The sequence below is a fragment of the Cornus florida genome, unplaced genomic scaffold (genome assembly GCF_030987335.1).
Source record: "Cornus florida cultivar Cherokee Brave unplaced genomic scaffold, ASM3098733v1 CherokeeBrave_3.0.0_Hap2_Chr10, whole genome shotgun sequence".
In the NCBI taxonomy this organism is placed as follows: domain Eukaryota; kingdom Viridiplantae; phylum Streptophyta; class Magnoliopsida; order Cornales; family Cornaceae; genus Cornus; species Cornus florida.
In genome coordinates this window covers 116,731,632-116,758,191 of record NW_026775580.1, presented here as the reverse complement: position 1 = coordinate 116,758,191, position 26,560 = coordinate 116,731,632, and the positions used below count along the sequence as shown (strand labels likewise).

General features: G+C 35.2%; 1 protein-coding gene across 4 annotated transcripts; it reads right to left on the bottom strand.

Annotated features, from left to right (window-relative positions):
* LOC132278474 (diacylglycerol kinase 4) lies at nt 1–24,998 on the bottom strand. Of its 4 annotated transcripts, none has more exons than XM_059780256.1 (13): nt 24,897–24,998; nt 24,318–24,747; nt 22,528–22,650; nt 22,184–22,321; nt 21,985–22,070; nt 20,190–20,280; nt 18,322–18,397; nt 16,698–16,780; nt 14,871–14,941; nt 5,049–5,126; nt 4,228–4,315; nt 2,161–2,277; nt 1–506 (listed from the first exon to the last, which is right to left on the bottom strand). In XM_059780256.1, exons 2-13 carry the CDS (start codon nt 24,657–24,659, stop codon nt 348–350), a joined length of 1,452 nt encoding a protein of 483 aa, XP_059636239.1. In that variant the 5' UTR covers nt 24,660–24,747; nt 24,897–24,998; the 3' UTR covers nt 1–347. The 4 variants fall into 4 exon arrangements, with proteins under 4 accessions (XP_059636239.1, XP_059636240.1, XP_059636241.1 ...); XM_059780257.1 differs by having other exon boundaries at nt 24,819–24,968; XM_059780258.1 differs by lacking the exon at nt 1–506 and adding an exon at nt 1,698–2,078 and having other exon boundaries at nt 24,318–24,970.
* Between the last annotated feature and the right edge of the window lie 1,562 nt (nt 24,999–26,560).

Sequence of the window (26,560 nt, the reverse complement as noted above, 5' to 3'; positions counted from 1 at the left end):
TATCGAAGCACCCTCCATTAAATGTTGTGTAATTCACTTTACAAGTTCATAGCTTCATGGTTTTGAATCCAAAACCACCTAATTTGCTAATCTTTTACCACCACTGACTTGAATCTCTCTAAATAAGAAATTCTAAAGCTACCCATTCAGTTTATAACTTAAATGCAAAAATTGACTAACACTGGACTTGATACAACAATTCCCTGGTGCTTACTAACTTTTGGTACATACAACTAAATTAAAAGCACTCACGAGATGAAATGTGGTACATGCATTCCAAGTCTTGAAATGGGAGCAATTCGCAATAATCCAGGGGTCTAAAGCTGTATCAGAGAAAGCTGTAAAACTTAATCTCCCCTCACCATAATAGATTGAAATGGTACCCTTCTTATCTCCACAAAAGTTGAATAATCCTTGTTCATTGGCTGTTTCCACGGCTCTCCATCCATTTGCAAATAACCTTCTTTCCACTCTCCACCTCTAATCTCAAATCGAATTGCTGAAGCCTGGAAAATGCCGGTAAAACTCTTTCAATTCATCATCTTAAGCATACAGCATCTATCCCAACACATTTTTAACAAAAGAGATGCTGGCATTGACAATCACGCAGATATTTCTATTATTTATACAAAGCAAAAACAAAATGAAAACAATGCAGAAAACATTAACGGCAGAGAATCTTCGTGGCCATTTTCAGGAAATTACCAAAATGAGTCTCTGCCCTTTCAAAATCCCAAGTTCACAAGAAAACGAAAATGATCCAAAAATCTGCCTTCGAAATTTGATCATTTTCATTTTTCAGGTCAGGGAACAAAAATAAAAAATAGAACAAAACAAAAGTACAAATGATTCAGCCAAAATGAAAACACCACCACAGAGGCCCTAAGTTTCTAAAGAATAATCAGATTCCAGAACTTCAACAGAGAAGACATATCAAAACTTATGACGGTCAGAAACATAAGGTTACATAATTAAGTGGCTCCGCAAAGTACCAATCAAATATATGAGCCTTACTTGAAATATTATATAAAACTCAACCAATATTTCCAATGTGTAAAATGATATGCAACAAGAGCATGGCACTTAGAAAATCTTATTTTCATTTTCATGGTTTCCAATTTGGTGAATTTCATATTTTATATAATTTAATTATTTAAGTGGTCAAATTAAGGCCTTATTTACGAGTACTATGAGTTCAGAAGGTTTCTGCCCGTTTTCTTATAAATTGGGCACACAGTATAGAGGGACTAATGGTTCATCAATACAATTTTTCTTCCAATTATTTTTTTCCTATATTCAATTTCTATTATTAAACAAACCAACATAGGTAACAAACATGAGGGAAAATTTTCATATCGCAGTACATGGAACTACAAACAGTTCTTGGCCAAAATACAAAGCAAGATACTGAAGAAGTGCCATTTCCAAAATCCCAAAACAAGGAATAAAAACTGGAGGACTAAAGAACTGGACACCAGGAACTTAACAAAGCTGCAAGTATGAAGCTTGAATTTAGGAGTTCTTATTACGAAAAAATCAATTACTAGATGCAACTCAATCACTGTGTGCTTCTTAATTAGCAAACTGCATCCACTGATGCATCCTACATAAAATATTCATATGCTGAAAAACCTAATTGGATAAAGAACACCACAGGTCTTAACAAAAACAACAATAAATTATTAAATTGTTTTGAAATCATGATCTTTTTCATTCCCAAGCAAAAATCTTTCCCTAAGCACCAACTATTGAAGACTAGTTGATCTATTGCCCTATTGTTCTTCAAACTGAGGAAGTGGAGGAATGTAGCAAACCAAATCAATTCACTTTGTACATCACAGGGGCATATTTTGAGATTATATTAAGGTGTTCAAATGGATGTGGCAACTTCTATAAGGAGATTCAACCAACTTAGTGTGATAAAAGAAGAAAAAGAATAAAGAGAGGCGAATGCCACTTCAGAAGCTCTAATACCCTGTTTCCTTCAAGTGTTTGTACATTGAAATTTTCAAGAAATGGACCCCAATAATAACCCATGACAATCTAGCACATGACACTCACTATTTTTCCAGAAAATCCTGCATTTACAGCAAGGTTAAGTGTATAGACTTGATGTTCATGAATGAAGATGTAAGAAATTTTCAACACAACTAGCATTACCTGGGCGATATGTTTGGCAGAGATAAGTTCAATCATAACAAACGAAGCATGCCATCCTTGTTTCAAGCCAAAAACTTCGAGGAGACCGTCATCAGAATGAGCCTCAACAAAGCCTTTCTGAAAATTAAACAGTTAATATCAAGAAAACCATCTTCAGTTTGGGATTCAACAGAGTTTTATCTAGAGTGTACAATAAAGCAAGTAGTAAAAGTTCCTATTCAATATAAATACCAAATTGCAACAAAAACAGCAGTAAGAAATGATTTTATAACAGAAATATGTGGCACACAACTGTACACTCAGCAAACAAAGTGTGGAGAAGAAACAAGGTGAACGAAAATGCAAGCACATGGTTGAAGCATCAAAACCTCAATAAGGAATCCAGAAGCAAGAACAAATTTGAAATTTCAAGGCGCAAGGAAATTTGGCAACTTCTGGTTACATTGTTTGGCCAAGTTACAGTGCCCAACCCACCCTACATTAAGTATCCCACACCCCATATGAAATTCAGGTTGCTCAACAGCTTTCAACTCCACATTTTCTATCACTCCTGTAACATGAATTAGAAGCCTAACTCAAATACGAAACCCAGTTAATAAACAACAGCACGAATTCCAACTAAGCCCAAAAAAAATTAAATTCGAGGAAAATAAAAACAAAACAACCTGTTGCACAACTGCTGACCAAGTGACAAGAGTAGTGTGTGATTATCATTTTGTCTGTCATAATTACCTGTAGGGACACTCTGGTTACCTCATCTCCCCTCAAAATATTTTCATGAGATACAACACTTTTGGAGATTCTCATTTGCTCATTGTCAACTCATTTCTTTATGAAAAGGTGGATTCACCCACTTACCCTGAAGGGTAAAGGAGCATGTTATAAATATACCGAATGCCTCAATTATTGTATGTAATTTACTAGAGATGAGAGGATCTAATACAAGACTATTTTTAAGCCAAAAGTATTCCATTATCGATTAGATTCCAAAAATATATCTATGCCAAACGTTGTCCTATTTGTTCACCAAACAAATATATATATATATATATATATATATATATCTAATCAACTATGACATAGAAATGTAGAAAAAAAATATATCAAAAAGATTAAATATCTGCTACAAAAGCTGAGAGCTTGACGATCTTTAAAAGAATGAAAACTATCATCTATTATCGAATCTAAACTAAAAGTGTCAGCAATTCTTTTTTCAATATTGATAACAAAGTAATTTATATTATACTTATATGAATGTGTACAAATATTTATTGTATAAATTTATATGGGTTATGTATGTACACGTATATATTGTATATATTGTCATAAAGTATAAATTTATAAGGGTTATGTATATGTATATTCAATATAAATAATGTATATATCAATGTATAAGAGTATTTGGAAGGGAAAAAAAAAAATAGGATTTTGAAAAATGACAGAAGTAGAATTTGTGATTTTTTAACTAAAAAAACAAAAGAAGACTGAAAGAGAAATAAAAGAGAGAGTGAAACTTATATATTTAATCTATCTAATTCCACCATGAACAAAAATCAATACAACTTGCAGCATGGATGCCAACCAGAGGGATCGAGACTTGGGGTTGTTACCGTTCCAGACTTTATTGTTTTTTTTAGGACCGCTTCAGACTTCAGGAGACATTTACTAAATTGATATAACAATATATTGTGTGTATATAATATATGAAATATTATATTACTATTGCGCTTTTATTTGATACCTCCCTCTGCCCCAGCTTAACTTTCCCATAACATTTTCTTGCAAATAACGCATGAAAATTTAAGTTTCTGGGAACACTATGTTTGAACTTACAATTATGCTTGAAAACCTATTTTCCTTCTATAACTTCACTTACCATTACTTCCACTTCCATTATTATTATTTTTTTCCCAGAGCCTAAAGATTCAAAATAGCATTCAGTCCTACAATTTACTCATATGCATGGCTAACACAGGCAATCTAGATATATAAGAAATTGAGAAAAACATATCATCATTGGGTTGGAAAATTCTACTGGGTCAATTTCAGGTAGCAAATAAATGGTACCTTTTCCAAATACTCTGGCTTCAGATTACCCCATGGATTTCTTCCGCTTGCATAGTTATGAAGATTTAAAGCAACTATTGCCCTTACACTGGAAGAAAAAGAAACTATCAGCCAAATGAAACAGACAAACAAAGAAGTTCGGGGAAAAAAAAAGTGACAGTAACTTTCTAAAATAAATATAATAAATGTAAAGAACAAATCCGATGAAGATATAGTACTCTTAGATACCTCTAAAGAGAACCTAACAATGAAACTAGAAATGTGGGGAAATGCTTTAGAATCGAAAAGATTGAGACTTAGTCGAACTAAAACCAAGTATGTGGAGTGTAAATTTAATAACGAATCAGACATTGATAATATAATGATAACACTTTAAAATCGAAAGATTACTTGAAACAACCACTTACGGCCCAGGATCAATAATGCACGGGAATGGAGAGATATATAGTGATATAACCACTAGAATTGGAGCGGGTTGGACTAAATGGAGACAAGCTAGTGGGATTTTACGTGACAAAATAATAACACATAGGCTATAGGACCGTTATTAGACCAACTATGTTATATGGAGCGGAATGTTGGGCCCAAAAACAGAAACAAGAAAAATGCATTCATGTAGCAGAAATGAGAATATTAAGATGGATGAGCTGAGTGAGTAGAAAAGATAGGACGAAATCCGAAGAAGAAGATTTGACTGTTACGGGCATGTGTAAAACATGAGTTTTCAGATATGGACTAGGTTAAGAACGATGTATAGCAGCAAATCATCAAACCAAATGCAACATATAAAAAACAAAGGTATTGTAACAATTTAAATCAACCTTGAAGGGACTGGAACCTGTTCCCATTCTGAGCAGTTGACCTTTTTAATGTGCAACCTTAGGATGTTCTTGAGTCCTCTGCACCCATAAAGTTGTCGAATTTATATGAATAATGATTAGGTTGTCATTCAAGCGAAATAGAATCCTAGCTTAAAGATGTCACCGCAAGAAGTTTGATTTTGCATGCATAATTATCAGACAGTACAGCATTATTACACTAGAACAAAACTAATATGATTTGAGGACACAGAGATGAAGAATGTCTTTTAGCAAAGACATACAAATATGAATGTCACACTTTCCAAAATTCAAAGATTGACACAGCTCTAGAAGTGCATGCAAAACAAAATAGAGACTAATTATGAAAACAGTAACCATGCAGTAAATCCATTGACCAAAATGGTATGAACATTCACACTTGTGCAAATTATCAAGTAAAGAAAAGTGAGCCCCTGAAACAAGTGATTGTAAAAAAAAATTGAGAAATGTAGAGATGGGGTTTGTGCAATTAAGTGTCTATCATGAAATTGTCAATAAGGAGAATGTCCCACACATCACAAGAAAATCTTAAAGATAAATAATTATCATTTTAATCGCATTAAAATGGTAAGCCTACAATACGTGCAAAACATGAATTAAATAAAATATAAAGCTAGATCAACAGAACTTTGGCTAATTTCGTATAAAACTAGTCTGTTTGTAAAATTTTAAGCTTTTGATTATTGTTTCAAAAGTTAATTAAATAGATAGTCAAGCTACCTCCAACCCAAGGGCAAATCAGTAAATTCAAAACATCAGCAAGGAGCAAAGGTAAATTCAACTCTCAATTTATCACTCACGAATTTTGGATTCATATGCATTCATACAAGACAACCCCATACAGATAGGATTAAGGCAAGCTAGGATTTTCAATTTACATGTTTTGATCCTTATAAAACCAATCTTGAATTCAAAATTTTGTTTCTATTTTAGAAATCGTAAAGCAATTAGGAAGGGGTTGATTGATCGAAGGATCAATCGAAACCCATTGGACTAGGTTCGATTGATCAAAGTTTGTGGGAAGGCAGTTTTCTAAAAGTTTAAACCCCTAATCCTTAACTGCTTCAATGCTATATATAAATGCCTTGGCCGTGAAAAAAGGTTTAAACTCTCTTAACCCTAATCTTTAACTGTTTCAATGCTCTATATAAATGCCTTGGCCCTTGTGTTTTCAGAAAAAGGGTACCCGAGCACCTACAAGCATATATTGAGCGTCAAAAGGATTTGTGAGGAAAATCAGAGTTCATTCCAGCAATCTAATTGCAAGAGATTTCTTTTGTTTTTTATTCATCATCACACACTTAGATAGTTGTGATTTTTTACTGTTGATCAATCGAATTTGTTAGGTATAACAGTCATGTATAATTGTATTGAACATTTCCTACTCTCAACTTGGGTTGTATTGTGTCAAAGCCTTGAGTAAGACATATTCAGACAAAGATTTGCGAATAAGATGACGAGGAATCTGCATCCGCAATCATACGTCTAGGCCACTAGGAAAATTGACCTAGATTGATCCTCGGAAGGCTCAAAATTTTATTCCAAATGTTTTTTCTTGTAAATAACTTGTTAAATCTAACAGATTAAATTTTTCAAAATTGTGTTTTTTTTCTGAAAAACTGAAGATTTCGATCAATAAGTTGATGGATCGAGGATTATCCAAAGTGAGTTGATCAAATAGTCGAAAGACAACGGATGTCTGAATTGCATGTTTGAAAACCTAAGAGGATCTATAGGAATCTCAATTGATTGATATTTTGCAGAAAACTATATTTGATTGATAAATCGATCGATTGAAGGTTGCCAGTAAGTGTTGATCGAAGTCTCGATCGACTGAAACTTTCGGACCTATATTTTTGAAAACTCTCTCACAACAGATTTCTACGAGGACTCAACTTACCAAAATGTATGGGCTACCTGTATTGGCTACAAATATGGGGTTATAGTCAGTCTAGGTTATGATTTGAAACCTCTAATAATCTAGAAAGAGAAAATCCTTGACAAAGTGAAATTCCCAAATATTCAATCCAGGAATTCCCAAGACGTATGAGTATTCAACAAAAAGGAATTCATCAAGCTTATTGAGACGATTCAAATCAATTGATCAGATTTTTTAGTAGAAGAATTGACAACCATTAGACTTATCAAAAAAAAAAAAAAAAGAATTGACAACCATTAGAGAAGCGGATTCACAATAAGTGAAGTCTGTTGACACCAATTTGAATCAAGAAATTACTAGGGTTCTAGGGTGTTGGAACTGTTAACCAAGTTGTAACGTCTTTCTCATATAATGGATTGCTCCTGATTGGACTAGGTCCCTTGGTTTTTCCTATTTAGGGTTATCTACGTAAAATAGTTGTGCATCTGCTCCACTTTACTTTTTATGGGTGCATGATTGTGGATGTGATTAATAAATTTGAAATCTAATAGATACAATTTAAAATTCAAATCACAATCAACACAACCATCTAAACATAATTCACTCAGAGCTTAATTCATGGTCCCTAGAATTAAAATTGCGATTCTAGGTCGTAGAAACGCACGATTCTACGATCCTAGACCCCCAAAACAAGTTAAAACGCATGAAAATCGCACCTTTCGGTAGAATCGGCGTAGAATCATAGAATCAAACAGTAGATTTGTAAAATTATACCGACTCTATACGCCTTGTTTGGCCCTGTTTTGATGAGTTGGGCACTTTTATTAAGAAAGCCCAGCGGTCTTGGGCCCCAAAACATTAAATATAAAGATGAGAAAAGGTGTGTTTTTTGTGTTTTTTTTTTTTTTTTTTTTGCCCTTTTTTGGGTATTTGATTAATTGATAACAACTGAACAAGAAACTAAGAAACAACTGACATAAAGTCATAAACAGAACAATAAGTAACAACAGAACAAGAAACCAAGAACAAAAATCAATTAATCAAATACCCATGCATGGGTATTTTTTGTTCAGGTGTTCCTTAATTTGTTAATCTGTTCTGTATCTATTTTTGGATATAAATTTGTTAATTTTGTTCAGTGTATAACGTTTATGTTCATAATTCAATAATTTATATAGTTAGTAGCATCTAAGTTAGAAGCACTAGCATCTAATAAGTAAAATAATTCATATCTAATTGAATTGATGTTGAAAGTTTAAATCTTGAATAGCTGTCTTATTTGGATATATTAGTAGCACTATATTCTCTTATATATTATATATGGAGTGGTACCATTTAAAATTTTTTGTGTTTTGAACCTATTCTTGCTATATTTTAGAGATACTAGTTAGTTTGAAATGTTTTTCTACTAGTTTGGTAGAATCTTACGATTCTCGATCCGATTCTACAGAGGCCCCAACAGTCCTACTTAGAATCCCGATTTTAACAACCTTGAAAAATAGTAGGGGATTCTTGGTTTAGAGTCTATTTGAATTTGCACGAACTAGACCCCCTAATTTTTTTTCCTATAGGGTTTTTCACGTAAAAATCCAGTGTTTATGTGTGGATGCATTTATATTTTTTATGTACGAATGCTGATTTTTGCATGCTTTATAGTAAATGAAAATTTGAAATTCATTTCAAATTTTTAAATTTTTTAAAATATATTATAGTTCATTAGTAGTTATCAAGACCTAGAGCCCGTTTGGGGTGGCTGTTGGAATTAAAAAAGTGCTCTTATTAGTAGAGCTGTCAAGAAATTGCGGTCAATAAAAAGCATGTTAAGTGTTTAGTTACACATTATAATTACTTTACACAATTAAATTATTTTTAAATTTATTTGCCAACAATATTTTTTGAAACACTTCTATTGCTAATTTTACAATAATATCTTTTAATAGGATGTTACCATATTTGATAATAGCAACTTTATTTATTAAGGAGTGTAATTGTCTTTATAAAAAATAAAAAGGACAAAATTGTCTAATGAAAAAGAATTACCTAAAATATTCAACCTTTACTCTGAACGTAGTTTTGAAAGCTCCAAATTCTAGCTTCATTCAAACGCTCTACTAAGCTAAATTGGTAACCATTAAAAGCTAAATTTGGTAACCATTAAAAGCTAAATTTGGTAACCATTAAAAGCGCTTTTAATGGTTACCAAACACATCTGAACGCAATTTTTCAAAATAAAAATGTTTTTAAGCAATATGGAAGCCATCCCAAACGGGCTCCTATTCACCCCTGACCCCCTCTACGTCTAGTTTGGGTCATTCCGCATACTCCAACTATCAGACGGTAACGATCCTCATTCTTTGATCGATATTAAAGTAGCTTGCTTGACATAGTGAGTAGATAATGAATAACCTAAGTTCATTATAGGGTCCCTATTTGGCCTTGTACAGCTTTTGCAGGATGCGTTCCCTGTTTGAATGCTTTCTAATACAATCTTACTTATAAAATAATAATAATAATAATAATAATAACTAGGTAAGTCTTGATTGATGGAACAAATTATGGTTATTGGAAAAAGCCAAAACAAGGGATTTTCTAAAATTCATGATGGAAAAATGCATAGTGCTATTAAAGATGGTGGGAAAGTCGAACTAAAATTTTCATAGGTCATCCTGTACTAAACCTAGTGGTTAATTGAATAAAACTGAACTAGGTAAATGGAATTGTAAAGGATTAAATGCAATATCTGTGTACAACCTCCAAGGATTCATGAGATACTTCAGAAAAAGTACATGAAAGTACAAAACAGTAAAAAAATTTAAGACACAAATGCTAACTTTTCTTTTTCCTTCTTTGATAAGTAAAATTGTATAAAAGCGCTCAAAAGGGGAGCGCATCCCAAGAGAACTACACAAGGCCAAATAGGGCCTCTAGACTTTCAAAGAGCCCAAAAAACCGACAATCTCCTCTAAAGATCTATAATTTCTCCCTACAACCCACCAACAAAAAAGAGTGGAAATAATAGAAAGCTTAAGAATAGAAATAGGATTCTCCTTTCCTTTTAAAGATCTCTTGTTCCTCTCGAGCCAAATACACCACCAGACACACAAAGGTGTAACCCTCGAAACATCCCGGACTTGGGCCCCCACTATACAACCTCTCCAAGCCTCAATTGACCCTCGGGAGGATACGGGCATGACCCACAAAACCCTAAACAAACTTAAGCATCAAATCTCAACACTCCCTGGCCATAGTGCAGTGCAAAAGGAGGTGATCCACGGTCTCCTCATCACGAAGGAATATGCAGCAACAGTTAAAAGCCTATGTCTCTCCGCCTCAAACCTCCAAAGCCACTTCCCAATGAAAGCCTTGTTAAAAGGCACCAATCTTCTAAAACCCAAGCCTCCGGCCCGGATCGAACTGCACACCCGCTCCCAGCGAACCAGATGATTTTTGAACTCCGAATCGGACATAGTAAATAGTAATTATATTTTAAAAGAGAATATTCCAGAAGAATATTATTTTGGCCTAGCGATATAACCTCCCCATCCTCAAAGAGGAGGGGAGGGGTTCGAGTCTGGGCGTGGGCAAAAGGGTGCATGTGTTTGCTTTACCATTCAAAAAATAAAATAAAAAATCTAGAAGATAAAATAGTAAATAGTAATTAAATTTTGGGTAAAGTACAGCAACACCCCTTGAGGTTTGCCAAAAGGACACTCAGATAAAAGTTACCTGTTTTTGGGACAATGACACCCCATTGAAGAAATTCAATCCAAACAAGGCCTTAAATCATATAAAAAGACAAAATTGCCCCTTAATATTAAATTCAGATTTATTGCAAAATATCAGATCTATCAAAATGACGCACTTGCCCCTAAAAGTTTAACGCAACAAATTAACGCACTTGGCGCCAGATTAACAACCCGTGAATTGCCCAGAATGAAATTATTTTTTTTTTTAACAAATGGGAGTTATCAATTTTGTTATTACCATAAAAACAGAATGGAAAATAACTAAATAACTAAAATAGCGAATCCAATGTGGGCTACGCAGCGAAGTAACACCCAGTAGCATCAATTATCTTTTGAAAGACATCATTCAGAGGTTGGATAACCCATCCATAATCTCTCACAATTTTTTTAAAGCAAAATTGAACAATATTTACAGATATAAGTAGCACCCATAGACACCCTTTTAGATTGGTCAAACTTTCTTCTTTTTATAAGAAATTGAAATTTTATTACAGCAAAAGAAATATGCAATTTTGTTATCAATTTTGTTATTTTGAGAAATTGTGGTAGAATGAAAACAAATGGGTTTTTTTTATTTTTTACCAAAAATTTTGTTATTAATTCACACATGGGTACTTTCGTCCAATTTATTAATCTGTTTCAGGAATGTGTATATATCCTACCATTGTGGCTGTTTGTTCATAAAGGGTAGTTTCGTCCAATTTATTAACTTCTAAAGTTATAAAAGTCAAATAAATGGTCAAAGGGCAATTTGGTCAATTTTTCATGCCAGTTGGCTTCAAGGGGTGCCTTTGTCCACTTTTCAATCTTCAAGGGGTGTTATTGTCCCAAAAACAAGTAACTTTCATCTGACTGTCCTTTTGGCAAACCTCAGGGGTGTTGCTGTACTTTACCCTTATATTTTAAATGAGAATATTCCAGAGGATAGAAAAATACTTAGGTCTCTCCCTTTTAAGATTCAACCAAAGCTAACTACTATTAAGGAAAGTCAAGACATAGACTTTAATCAAGGTAGAAGACTTTGATTAGATTACTACATACTTATGACATTAAATTTTCCTCCACTTAAAAAGAACAAAAGTGTAGCATTAAAATCTATTTAAAGAGGAAGAAAGTAATGATTCAAGCAGTGAAGCTGAAGACAAAATTGATTTCCCAACTAACAAAAAATTCAAAAGCATCTTAGAGAAGACAAAGTATAATAGGAACTTTAGCAAAGACAATTCTTCTAAAGATAAGAGGGGGATTCTGAAAAGGAAAAGAAAATTAGGTTTAATGAGTTAATTCATTGGAGTGGTGAAAAAGGACATGGAAGAGGTGATTGTCCTGAAAAGAAAAATAAAAATAAGGAAAGTCTAAAACTATGAAAGTCTTATAGTGATGAAGACCTAGTGAGAATAAGAAATAGTCTTCAATAGCTTTAGTATCCATGGCCGACACCTCAAGGTAAAACACAAGAAACCTTAGACATTCAGAAACTAACGATGATGCTGATAGTTTTACCGGACGTGAGAAAGAAAAGAAGACGACGGCAAAAAATAGGAGCAAAAGAAAGGCCATCATCGGCAGAGTTAAATTCCTAGAACAAGTGAAGATTTGAATCCAAAACAGTGTCTCTTTAAATGGAATATTTAGGTAAACTACTCATGATTAGAAAATCTTCATCTCATAAGACCGGACTAGACTTTAATACTAATGTATCAAATTTCTTACAAGGAACTGAGCATTTAGGTGAGCTACTCATGATTGTGAAATCTTCATCTCATAAGACCAGACTAGGCTTTAATTCTAGGGCTAATTTCAAAAAACCTCCACTACTTCCAATTTTTTAACATTTCCCCCAACCTATTAAAAAAAAAAAAAAACCCTACACTTTAAAAATTGATCAAATTGCCCCCCAAACCCGTGTTTGACCCATTAACCGGACTGTGAAATGACAAATTTGACCTTATGATTTACTATTAAATTAAAAGTTAATATTTATTATGATAAAATTACATAACTACACCTGAATAGGTCTTCTTCCTCTCTAAAACTGAAACACAAAAATTAAAACCTAGTATTTCTTCAACTCGTGCCCTAGGAAAGACAGAAAGAGAGAGAAAGATGCAAAGAAGATTTCAGCAACCATTGTCATCCGTATCACTGCCTTCATTATGTAACCCTAGAAGATTTGAAGGGCAAATCCAATTATATTGATTAATTGAACAAGGTAGCAACCATCCATTTTTTACGTTTGGGAAAGGGAAAGCGACCATGGTTGTCGTCAATGAAGGAGGAACGCGACCTGGTGATCAGAATATAGCAGTGACCAAGATCGAGCCACTTTGGAAAAAAGCCTCAAGTCGCATAAAGTGACCCAAGGGCTTGAGAGAGGATGGCGACCTTTGGGTCATCGTGGTCTATGGATTCCAGGTCCGGCGACCTGGGTGGAGAAGCGATTAACGTTTGCCGAAGACAACTGATCATTGATGTAACGTTGACCGATCGTGAGGCCTTCCTCGATCTAGGCACGAGATAAGGAGTTCGACGCCCTTGATGGTGAGACCACGTCAATGTTACGAATCCGGTGGAGAGGTTTTTGTTAAGTTCTGTAAATGGGTTATGTTTGGGTACGATTGGTGCAAGGGTTTTGCAATTGGGTTTTGTGTCAAGAGTCGCCGATGTTCCCCACCTCTCACCTCACCGCGATCTCCGTCTTCAAGCTCAATTCAGGTGCTGTGGTTGCCTTGGGCCTCTTCCTTGTTTTTGGATTTTGCTTAATTCGTTGTTCAAAGGCGAGGTCGTCATGAAATTGCCCTTCATGCTGGCCCTAATCAAGATGAGCCACAGAGGGTTGAAATAGCCCTTTGTTCAGGTTCTAATCCCATCAATTTTGTCACCTGCTTTGGAAATTTTGCACCGCCACAAATTCTGCAAATTTTCCAAAATATATATTGCATTTGTATCTATTCACTTGTACTTTTGTTTGTCTACATGTTAAGAGTTTTGGATTGAACATTTGGGTCTGAATTCAGTTGTCTATTTCGTGCCAGTCCTCTGGTTCGTCAGCGGGGATGGTGGTGAAGAGGAAGAAGACCTATTCAGGGGTATTTATGCATTTTTACCATAATAAATATTAACTTTTAATTTAATAGTAAATCATAAGGTCAAATTTGTCATTTCACAGCCCGGTTAACGGGTCGGACACGGGTTTGGGGACAATTTGATCAATATTTAAAGTGTAGGGGGTTTTTTGAAATAGGTTGGGGGTTTATGATAAAAAATTGAAAGTAGTGGGGTTTTTTTGAAATTAGCCCTTAATTCTAATGTATCTTCCTCTCACCAAAGTTCAAAAGTTGTTTTGAGAACTCCTCGTGCACTATCTAATAATATTTCAAAGAGATCCATTCATCAAGACACAAGTTGAGACAAACAAAATTTAATAAAAATAATAAAACAAAAGAATAACCAAAAGCAAGTAAAAATAAGCAAATTCATTTAGATATTATAAGATTGCAGTAGCTTCTTCTTCTTTTTTTTCATTCTTTTTTCTTTCTTTCATTTCTTTTTTTTTTTTTTTTAGTGGGTCGGGTTTGCCATGTTGTCCCAACCAACTTTGAGCTGTGAATAATCTTATGAATACATCCTTAAGCAATAAATATTAAATATTTTTTTCACTAAAACTATTACACAAAGATCATACGTTGAAATAGCAAACTTCCTTCAAAGTGGGCTATATCGATGGTGGAATTGGTGCAACATCAAGTAAAGATAAATGTAATATGGTACTACATTAGTTGGGAACTAAAAGTGAAGTGAAAATGCTTTCGTGATGAAGCCATGCAATGATTTGTCAACATCCAATAACCACTAGTCTTCATAATTTGCTAATAATGGATGCATGCGTTTTCTATTCAATTGTTAGCATATTCATGTTACCTGGATGTCTTACTTTTCAAATGCATCCCATTGTCAATAAATAAGCTTCATCTTTAGATCGTGAATGTTTTTAATGTGTCAGTGTATCAATATGATACAAGATATGATATGCCAATGAAGAAAATAAGGAAAGAATTCATGATATGATACACAAGTTGACAACCATAGATGCAATGACAATCAGACATGTTCCACCAAATAAATACAATAACTCCTCAAGTGAGAGGGATTTCTGACCTTAATCCTGGATCACTTATGCAAGGTGTGAAGAACCACCCTTGTTTACAGGTGTATCCAGAGTAGATCAACTGGGACAATAAGAGGGTCAGTTAGAAATCACGTATTTTTGCATGCCCTAGAATAATTGAATTATTCATATTTGATATATTAAGCAAATTAATAGAGTTTCTGTATTAATTGAAAAAAGAAATCGATCTCTAACATATCAAAAAATAGCACTAAAAGCTATGAATCAAAGGAAAATTTGCCACAGGTTTGAGCCAATGAATTTCAAATCAGAAGCATGAAAACAGATAAGGAAAGGACACAAAGACCTTTCTTTGTGTCTCTTTGCTTGAATTTGTTTTCATCAATCCTTTGGCATGTTTCCTAAGGGTCTGTTTGGATAGATGGAAATTAATAGTGGAAAGTGAAAGTGAAAGAAAGTAAACTAAGGTTAGCATGAAAATTTTTAAGAAATTTGTGGGAAAGCACCATTTCATAGTTTGGATAGCATGAAAATTTCAACACAATATTATGCTTTACCTAATTGTCCTAATCCTTTTAGACAGGATATATAGGTCTAAATTAATTTGTATTGAATAAATATCTTTGGTCTTTTTCAAAAAACTAAAAGTAATATAAGAATCTAAATAAAAAGTTCATAGAACATTTCGACAGAGGTACAGACCATTATACCATTCTTATAAAAAGATTATGCATAAACACATTTTATTTAGAAAGAGAAAAAAAGGGAACAAGTGTTTTATTTCTTAAGAAAGTAAATTTTTCCTGTGTTTTTTGTAAGAAAATTTTACGGGAAATCTAGATGGTTATGAAAAGTTACTCTCCCTCAATATATTTCTTCTCATCCTATCCAAATTCCTTAAATAAAAAAAATAAAATCCATTTCTTTTCCTTTCCTGCTATTTCCATCTAACCAAACGGAGCCTTGCTTTTCCACAAATCTGGGCATTTTGGGCATCAGATCTCAATTGGGTAAGCATGTTCTTCTAATGTGACTGCCTTTCAAATCTAGCCAAATTATCATTCTATAACCATCCAATGAGTAGAGAGCTTGATAATTGAAAGGAGTGAAAGTGGCTGTTAGAATTCAAGAAAGAGACCTGACTGACTAACCACCACAAAACAGATATTAAAGTATAAAAATGTTCGAAAAGCCAAAATGCAAAATGCAACCCTTAATGATATTCTTGTTTAAATTTAGGTTGTTTTTTCTTCCATTGTATTGGAAATGGGCCTTCTCATCACTCTTTAGATCCCTAGTTTCATCAGATTGGGGTCATTGTCTTACTGACTGAGGGTATGCCCTCTGTGCACCTGCATTTCACTCTCATTTCTTTTTAATACAACACCATTTATGAAAAAAAAATTATGTGAAAAGCAAGAAAAAATAAAGTCGGGCAGAAGCTTCAGCTTAGTGTGACCAAAAGTTGTACTGCGAATGAAAGGGAACCTGGGATCACAACTTGCAAAAATCAAGAAATAATTGAGGGAAAGCTTCCTCCCCTATAATTATCATGGCATGCATTCAAGTCCAGGACTATCTTGAAGGAACACACTACAACCTGATGTCTGCTGAAGCGCAACCATGTTCCACAGTATTTAAATTACTATAGAGTATGAAAAGTAGAAAAAGGGAAAGAAACAATTCAGAAAATTACACAAAATACGAACTGTTTGAAACATCGGCGGCAATAAAAGTGCCTAGTATTTGCCAAAGCACTAGCTTATGACACCATTAACGCGTAATAAATACTCAACAGAAGATAATATCAAATATAGCATAAAACTTGTACGTCGGGGAAAGAAATCCAATCAAACCTTATTTGAAATAGGACCTTGCGCAAGATAAGGTTTCTCATTCCGTAAATGATGGAAACCATAAGCAACTTGGGCATCCATTCCTGCATCCAAATATAAAAGATAAGATACTACAAAAATGAAAAAATTTATTAAAAAAAAAAAAGGATTATCATAAGACACTAAATCGGAGGTTGCGTTAGTAGGACTTTTTTTGGAGGAAGACAAGTCAGTACGTGTTACAAGGGGAAGCTTGTCCCACATCGGATCCTGATGGGAAAATAAATAAGTATATATAGGTGGATATGCAACACTACCCAAGAGCTAAAGCTCTTGGGTAAATGGGCAAGCGCTCACCCGTTATAATTGGTATCAGAGCCACACCCAGCCCTTGATTCGGTATCACGCCAAGCACCCGGCCCAAAAGGCGTCCGGGTCTTCACCCAGGGTAGGCAGGGTGGCCCGAGCCGCAACGAGGGCGTTGCAAGTTCAGGTGGGGGAGAATGTTACAAGGGAAAGCTTGTCCCATATCGAATCCGGATGGGAAAATGAAGTATAAATGGGTGGGTATGCAGCTTTTGGGTAGATGGGCAAGCGCCCACCCGTTACAGTAGGTTTATAAAAAATATTATCATAAGACAACTATATAGGAGGTTGCATCCATTCCTCTTGCATTATTAGACCAGATTACAGAAGACCAGTTCAGGAATTTTTCTGGATGTAGAGAGAAGTCATTGTAAAAAGAGGGATGCAAACCTTTGTCAATTTAGGGCAACCTTCTTATAACAATCATTCTTATAAGGAAATTTCTGTCAACTTGGGCTATCACTCAACCACATAAATCATTGTGTGCTTGTTATTTTTAACACCATTCCCTAGTTATTTTGAACCATAATGATTTCTTATACTCTTACTTATATGGGAGTGATTCTAAATATTCAGATCTTCTATGGAAGCACAATGATATAAGTTCATCTAGATCAAGTGAATGCATAAATCCTACTATTAGGAATTGATTTGGCAGGCAAAAGACTCAGTTTGGTCAACCTCAGTCATAACAATCAAAGCTAGAAGCTCCAGTTTTGAAGGTTGGAAGTTTAACTCCAATACCAATTAAAATTATAAGCTCAAAAATTCATTTACATTGAGATGAACCAAATCTATAATTGGGTAAGAAAAGGCTATGGGTGAAACATAAATTGTACATAATTTCTTTAGGTCAAAATGGCTTACCTATGCTAAAGTAATTATAAATCATTGTGTGCTTGTTATTTTTAACACCATTCCCTAGTTATTTTGAACCATAATGATTTCTTATACTCTTACTTATACGGGAGTGATTCTAAATATTCAGATCTTCTATGGAAGCACAATGATATAAGTTCATCTAGATCAAGTGAACGCATAAATCCTACTATTAGGAATTGATTTGGCAGGCAAAAGACTCAGTTTGGTCGACCTCAGTCATAACAATCAAAGCTAGAAGCTCCAGTTTTGAAGGTTGGAAGTTTAACTCCAATACCAATTAAAATTATAAGCTCAAAAATTCATTTACATTGAGATGAACCAAATCTATAATTGGGTAAGAAAAGGTTATGGGTGAAACATAAATTGTACATAATTTCTTTAAGTCAAGATGGCTTACCTATGCTAAAGTAATTATAAAACACTCCTTCATAGCAAAACACCTTCTCAGGCAACTCCCCTTCAACTTCCAGCCCCTGCACAATCCAGATAAAGTTTCACCATTAAAATATAAAAGTAACAATTCAAAATTTAATATATCACAAAAATTCATTAGATCTGAAAATGATCTTCGATTAAAAATGAGAATGCACTAAAACTTATTATCCGCGCATTAATCAATTTGAAAATTCTGTCTCTCCCATATGCATTCAATATTTTATTACGTTTTACCGGTCGAGTGTTCCTAGGATACTTGTGAGACAAAAATATGTAATTTATATTAATTTTTCATATAGTGTTATAAATAGAGGAGCCAAACATTAAGGTATTTTCTCTCTCAATGGTTTGCATATTTCCTCTCTCTCAGACACACACACGAAAATCCAAAAAAATGGGGTGAAAACAATAGAGGAAAAGAACTTGTGGATTATTCAGGTTTCCCAATTCCACTTTCTCCTCTTGCTATCTGCCACTACGAGGACGAAAGAAATTAATGGGTCGAGAAAATAGAAGACTCCAGATACAAATCTGAATCTTATTATATAGGAAAAATATAAGTATATATATATATAAATATTGTTTTTCTAACAGTATTTTTTCGATAGGTATATATATTTTCACACACATACCCCCACTGGGGCTTAAACCCTCAACCTCCCCATTGGCGAGTTGAAGGACATACCACTCAAGCCAATACTTTGGTGGATCTTTTTCTAATAGTTTTGTTTTTGCTCCAATAAGACATTCCTCTGAACAAATATTAGTTTGAAGCATAAGGCAAAAGAGTCTCAGCAAATGTTGATTAAGACATCCATCTGCAACAACTCAGCAACACCATTCATATTGCATTCATAAAAAAGCACTCCAAATAAGAGTAAACAACAACTCTGTCCGAAACTCTAATGTGATCAGAGATCTCAACCAATATCGTCAAGCAGCTCTGTCCCATATACTTAGAAGGGTTTTACCAAATCTTCTACAACCTTAAAAACTATTAAAAAAAATTCCTAAAACATGTCTTTAAGTAGAATATAGACTGCCAGTATCAACTTCTTTCTGAACGAGCAACTGAATTGCCAGTAGAGATTGATGGATTTGCCTTGACCAATGTCAAGAATACCTCCAATGCAAGTTGAGGAAAAAAGTACAAAGAATATCGTTTTTTTTTCTATCTTTTTTTTTTCCTGTTGACTAGGGCATGGAGAGCAAAGGCAATCCTAGTAGTGTTGCCAACAAAATTCCAAAACCAGGTTCTTGATGATTAAATTGTTTTTGGATATTCCGACTATGCCCCAAAAGTCATTTCTACATCTTTTGCATCAAGGGATCAGGATAGTACAGCTGCAATTAAAACATTTAAATGAAAGAAACAAACAACTTCCCGAACATATACAATGAATCATATTTTTGAACATTTTATCTATGTAGAAATAAATTATAAATTTCCAAAACAATATTCTCTGACAGTCTCCTCAAAAGCATGAAGGATTACAAGGATTGATAAAATCGTACGTAATTACTTATTTGTTTAGATGAACTTATTGCATCAACAGATAGAACCAATGGAAATCAGAATTAAGAGTGGAGCACCAAATTGAAAAGTATATTTTCCGTAAGTATATTTTCCGTATATGCATTGCTAGCACACTTAGCAACATGAAAAGATAAGTTGATGTGCAACTCTAAACTAAGATGTGCTAACAGAGAGAACTTCATTTGTAAGATTCAGATGTTCATGACGATAACTTGTGATCATACTAAGATTAGCCAAGTAAAACCAGACAAGTGACCATAATTGAATTATTTGAAGAATATTTAAATATGGACCTGATCAAGAGAAAGATCTTCGGTTGCTTTCAAAGAATGGGGTGTCTCCAGTTGTTCCCCCCCAGCTGGCATTGATATGAGAAGTGTCCAACTGTGCATAATATATAGTTACATTTCACAAAACTGGCAAGTATATGAAGATTCTAAAATCACAAGATTTTACCTACCAAAGAGAAAAACCACAAGAATTATATAACTACAAACAGTGAAAAAAATAAATTGAAGCTCAGAATATACATTAATAAGAGGAAACCAAATATATATATACAAGTAAATAGCATATTTCCAGTAAAAAAAGTGCTTAACATGAGAGTAAGTGCAGTCAGTTCTGGGTCATTTCACACAATTTGTCATAATCAAGTAATCCAAGCAGTATTCACACTCAGAGAACAGCACAGACACACACACACACACATAGATATAGATATAGATATATATATATATATATAGAGAGAGAGAGAGAGAGGTGGACACAAAGTGTAAGCAGAGCTTTGCTTCAAACATCTTGCAAGCACCACTGCAATACCAAAGTACAGCTTTCAATCATATGTACTCTGGATACATCATTTCTACACAATCATTCTTTTCACCAAAAATAATAATAATAATAAAAAATTTCCATTTCAAGAAAACAAAGAGGAAAGGAAAATGGACTCTGTTAAATATTGTTTTTCTAATTTATTTCAATCTGCTAGCAGATAAACTAATTTATCTATTAACATCTAAGATTCTTGAAGTCGTATTTTATTTAAATTTGTAATCAGTGTCAGCAATTCAAATAGAATTTGTGGTGTATTGAAGACTAATTGAGCAGACCTTTTTAGCAGAATAGTTCATGGAGTCATGGTAGTTTTGATTTTTATAGAGTTGTATTAAGAAGAACACTTTGAAGGACAAAATAAATAATGTGAGGAAATTCTCCTCATTTTCACCTGCATTGTATGATTATTATTTGTTTGCCTTCTTTGTGTAAGATTTAGCCTGGTCGTATGGTATCATTTGGTTGTATCTATATTGTCATCTGCGATCATACATGCCACATCAAAGAACAAATGCCAATGCCATTTGCTTCCCAGATAGAGCATCATGGTATGGGATTCTTTTTCTATATGAATTTAATGAAAAGATATAAATTGCATATTAAATTGGTGATCTGAAAACCACAATCAAAGAACATTCATAGTCAATACAATTCACACTGGATCATTTATTTTGCAGCTGTGACTTTACTTGGAAAGTTTGGAATGGTATTTCTGTCATATTTGGATGGAATTTACAGAGGGTCCTGGATTTGCAGAAGTTGGTAATGGTGTTCAATCAAAGATTTACAGGAAAGTAACAAAATGGCTAGAATTTTGTTTACTGCTGTGTTATACTTTATTTGGAGAGAAAGAAATGAGAGAATGCATAATGATATATGTAGAGATGCAATGGAAATAGCTAAGTGTATTATATGGGAGGTTCTTGATGTCTTGGGGGTATTCCTTCAGGATATCTTGTAACCATTTTGTCCTTAGCATTGTTTTCTTTTCTGCCCTTTATTTTTAGGGTAGTCTGTGTTTTGTAAAGTGAAGGTATGCCTTCACTATATTTCCATGTACATTATTGTTTATATTTATCAAAAATCCTTCACTCAGGAAAAAAAAAAAAATTGAAATATATAGATGAATGTGGTGAACCAAGGGTTAAAAAGAATCAGTCTTTGCAGCAAACTTTGATTTCTAAATGGAAAAGTATAAGCAATCACTAAAACAAGAGGATATTAGTAACTAATACCAAATGAATGAATGCTCACCTATCCAGACGGCAAATTGGACCTGTGCAACCCCTGTCAAGAGTTCTTTTGATTGCTGATTTCCAATTAAAAGGAAATGAACCACCCTGTAAATAAATTTCAAGGCAAAGAGTAACAAAGCTGGACAGGAACCTTACCAAGAAAAAAAAATGGACAAGAAGCAGACAGCTGCATAATTGATGCAAAGATAAAAACTCACCCAACCAAAACTCCTAGACAAATCATTTCCCGTGCCAAGTGGAATAATTGCTGTTGGAGGAACTGGCTCCCGACCGTGTTTGTAAAGGTCTCCGAGGCATCCTAGGACCCAACCCACTGTACCATCACCTCCTGCTACCTGTCAAACCGACCTAGTTAATTTAAATTTCCCATGTATAGATTTCAGGATTTGTAGAAAAGTCAAACAGACAGCATATGAGTTATATCACTGAAGTGGTCGCTAGTGACCATTTCCAGATAGCTAGAGAAAAAAATAATATTTGTATTGCACATAGTTCGCTCTGTAATAAAACTTGAGAAATCCATTTGCCCTAGCATGCATACCAAAACCCTTAGCTTTTCACGAGTCTCTTTGGCGCAGCCATCTCCAAGACCTGCCAACTTCTCCAGGCAACCCAATCCATACTGAACAAATTCATTAGGCTTTACAACTGAAAGATCAAAAACCTGGCATATTTAAAGTGGGGGAAAATCAGTGTTAAGATTTTGTTAAATAAAACTTTAACAAAAAAGTAAGCACATAATACGACAGACAGACTATCACAAGATGTCATGCACGAGCATCCTAGAGGCATAAAAGAGACGTTGGACCCATTAGCATTTGGACCCCAAGTGGCCACTTCAGTCAGCATTTCAGACTTGGTTCAACCTTAATGTATTCTCCCTTTTCCCAATAATAATTTTTTTATTTCAAACTTGACAAGTTTAGTCAAGTTCCTCGTCTAATTGAGTACTGAAGTGAAAGTACTGAACAGCTAGGACTAGAAGAATTTTAAAATTCTCAAGGGATTAGATACTAGATAGTAAGGTAGAAATTCTTAAGAGTAAATCATAATAAATTTGAACATTTGAAATTCAAAAATTATATTATAGAGACAAATGATACATCAGTTAGGTGCTGAGGTTATTTAATGTCTTAACATTTTAATTTTCTAATCATGCATTATATAAATCCTCCAAACATGAGACAACCATCGCACCAAACCAACTAAGCCTCTTTTCTTGTTCAACCTTGAAAAAGTGCAAGGAGCAATGTAACTAGTAATTATGTTTTTGAAACAAAAAGTGGAGCTAAAGCTTTTCAGCAACTTATAATGTGATGAGTAAGCCTCAAAGTGAGGCATAAGCATCATTATACGGAGATAATTTAGTGGACTAATGTAAGAGGGTTCTTGTCCCACATCGGATCTGGATGGAGAGGATCTTGGACTTATAAGGGCGGGTAGGCAGCACCACCTAACAGCTTAGGCTTTGGGATCAAATGGCAAGCGCTCAGCCCGTTACAAGTGGTATTAGTCTATTAGAGCAGGTTTGCTCCTTGGTCCGGTGTCACGCAAAGCGCCCACGGGATGGGCCACGTCCCTGTCCGGGTTGTTACAACAAGGGCCTTGCGAGTTCGGGTAGGGGAGAATGTAATTTTTAGTCGGATATAAGGCACACAATTCTTCTAAATGGGTGTCGCTCTCACGCTCCATGCTACTCCCGCTCCCATTCTATGTGACTTACATTTTGCCACTTTTGAAATTCGGCTCCCGCTTTATGTGACTTAGGGTCAGATGGCAAGCGCCCAAGCCACTACAAGCAGTATTAGAGCAGACCCAGTTCTTGATTGCCACTACAAATGGTATTAGAGCAGATGGTCCAGAATGTAAAAGGGTTCTTGTCTCACATCGGATCTAGATGGAGAGGGTCTTGGACTTATAAGGGTGGGTAGGCGGCAACACCTAAAGCTTGGGCTTTTTGGTGAGATGACAAGCTCCGAAGCCACTACAAGTAGTATGGGGAAGGTGTTGGACTTTATGAAATTATGCCTTTTTTACATACGTGTGTACAGAGACATGTATAGGGAAAGAAGGTGAGAGCCAGGATGAATCAATTAAAACTACAGCCGTTGGAACTGAAAAAAAAAAAAAAAAAAAAATCTATTAATGGAGCAGGAAGGTCAAGGTTACAAATTTATAATGAAAGTTTTGTTCAAAATTGAACATTTTTAGCAAAGTTGCAATCCCGACCAAAAAGAAATCCTCACACCTATCTAATTCATCATCAGTCCAGCCTCAATTGTTAAAAGAACATATATGTGTGTGTGTGTAGAGAGAGAGAGAGGGGGGGACCTGTTCTTCGCTCATCAATTCCTGAAGCCTTCCTTTGAGCTCAGGACCATGTCGTCCGCCGCTCTTAGGATTAATGAAGACGACCATGGGGGACTCGGGGGCTTGGGAAGGCACAGCGGCTGCGGCGATGGGGGGGTAGTGGCGGTCACCGGCGTTGACGTCTTTGGATTGAATGGCGTCAGTGATGGCTTGGCGGAGGTACTGGGGCATAATAATCCTTCGCTGGAGTTCCTCCTTGGGAATTCGAATTCCAGCGAGAGTGCAACCCCTGATTGAGTCGATCATGGACGCCCTCGCCGCGATCCGAGTGGAATCGGTGCCCATGGACCTCGGCGAATCCATCGCTCTTCGTCCCTCTGTCTTTCTGTCTCTCTCTCTCTAAAACCTCAGGGATTTTTCAACCAAATGCGTCAAACACTCGGGCAGAGGTCTGCGTTCGAAAATTCAAACCGATAATAACGTTTTTCAATATAATATACTTAAAATTCTATACAATTATACCTGTGTGTATATATATAGAGAGAGAGAAAATGTTTGTGGGGGGAGGGATTAGATGATGATTTTGAAAAGGAAAAGTACGTTTCTTTGGCCGTCAACGCTGTATCCCAGGGGGCAAAGAACTGATTCCGGCGGACGGCTCAGTTTTGGAATCCAATAATCTAACAGTTTTTTCATTTTTAAAAAAAGGAAAAGTCCTTGTGGGTTCCTTTATTTACCGAAATGCCATATTATGTTCGTCTAGGCTGTAAACAAGGCCCACTCTTTAAATAACGCACCCAGCAATTATTAGACATCCAGACATTGAATACATTTTATTTCTAATAACAAGCAATTACTAGACATGTAGACATTCAATGCATTTTATTGCTAATAACAAGCAATTACTAGACATCTTGACATTGAATGCATTTTATTTCTAATAACAAGAGATTTTACTGCCCGATTGTGTAAAACTGATAAGTCATAACAAAACACATGTGAAAAAAAATAAAAATAAAAATAAAAAATAACACAACACACGTGAAAAAAAAAAAAATAAAAAATAACACAACACACACTCACGCACACCTTACTGTCACGGGCCTAGAGATTTGGCGCAGCGGCACGGCCCGTGCGGCACCAAGGCGTTGCTTCAGCTCGCGCAAGCGCCCTGGTCAGCCACCACGACCTACCCTCCCAAGGATACATGCTGACTGGTTTCGGCCTGCCATAGCCTCGTCAGAGGAACGGCTCCAGCTCCCGACCAGTTTGTGCAGGGATGGCCAACTCCCTTCTTCATAGTCAAGTCTAAGACTAGCGACAAGCACCTCGAACTGAACCGAGTCGACCTGCCTGAACTCTGAAGAGGTACCATCCTGTGCTCCTGCACGCCCCTTCCCTGGAACCATTCCCAGTCAAACTCTGCTCTTTGCCAACCAGCATGCGTGTCTTCCATCCTCCAAGCGTCTTAGGAATCACTTCGTGACATTACGCCAAGGAAAAGCACAGCCCCACAGTTATTCCATCCCTTCGTTTACTTACGCATGGAATCACTTCCGCGCTTTCAGCTCAAGGACCACCCACTACAATGATCTGGATATTTTAATTTAATAATAAATAATTTTATTTTGGATGTGTTAGTTTGGTCTGTTCAGTGTTTAAAAAAATAATTAAAGTGAGCAAAACGGTTACACTTTTAGTGAAGCCCTCACTTCAGAAGCTTTCAAGATCAAATCCATCCTTGACCACTACTCCTCCCTTACAGATCAATCAGTGAATTTTCAAAAATGAGGTATATTTTTTAGCCCTAATGTTCCCCAACAATCCCAATCTCAAATCCGCAATATCCTGGGGGTAACAGAATTGTTACCTAGGTCTCCCTTCAATTATTGACAAATGCAAGACCATCACTTTTAAATTTCTGATTGATAGAGTATATTCTAAATTAAAATCTCTCAAATGTGAAAACTTATCCAAAGCAGGAAGACAAGTCCTTTTTTAAAACAGTTCTTGCAGCCCTCCCCAACTACTCAATGTCATGCTACAAACTCCTTCTCTCGACCTGCAAGAAAATTCAAAGCCTCATGATGAACTGTTGGTGGTCAGGCAAAGAGAAATCAATTGGAGTAAAATGGATAGCGTGGGACAAGCTATGCCAATCCAAAGAAGAAGGCGGTATTGCCTTCAGAAATTTAGAAGCTTTCAACACTGCTTTACTTGCCAAACTAGGATGGCGTCTTCAATGTTTTGACCAATCTCTATTT

What these genes read in the sequence shown, in the direction of transcription:
- LOC132278474 (XM_059780256.1), bottom strand. Translation starts at nt 24,659, where the DNA reads ATGGATTCGCCGAGGTCCATGGGCACCGATTCCACTCGGATCGCGGCG. An exon ending in AAGATCTTTCTCTTGATCAG is followed by an intron (nt 18,398 to 20,189) that starts GTCCATATTTAA and finishes TGGATTGTGCAG; the next exon opens with GGGCTGGAAGTTGAAGGGGA. An exon ending in TTATAATTACTTTAGCATAG is followed by an intron (nt 16,781 to 18,321) that starts GTAAGCCATCTT and finishes ATTTGGATGCAG; the next exon opens with GAATGGATGCCCAAGTTGCT.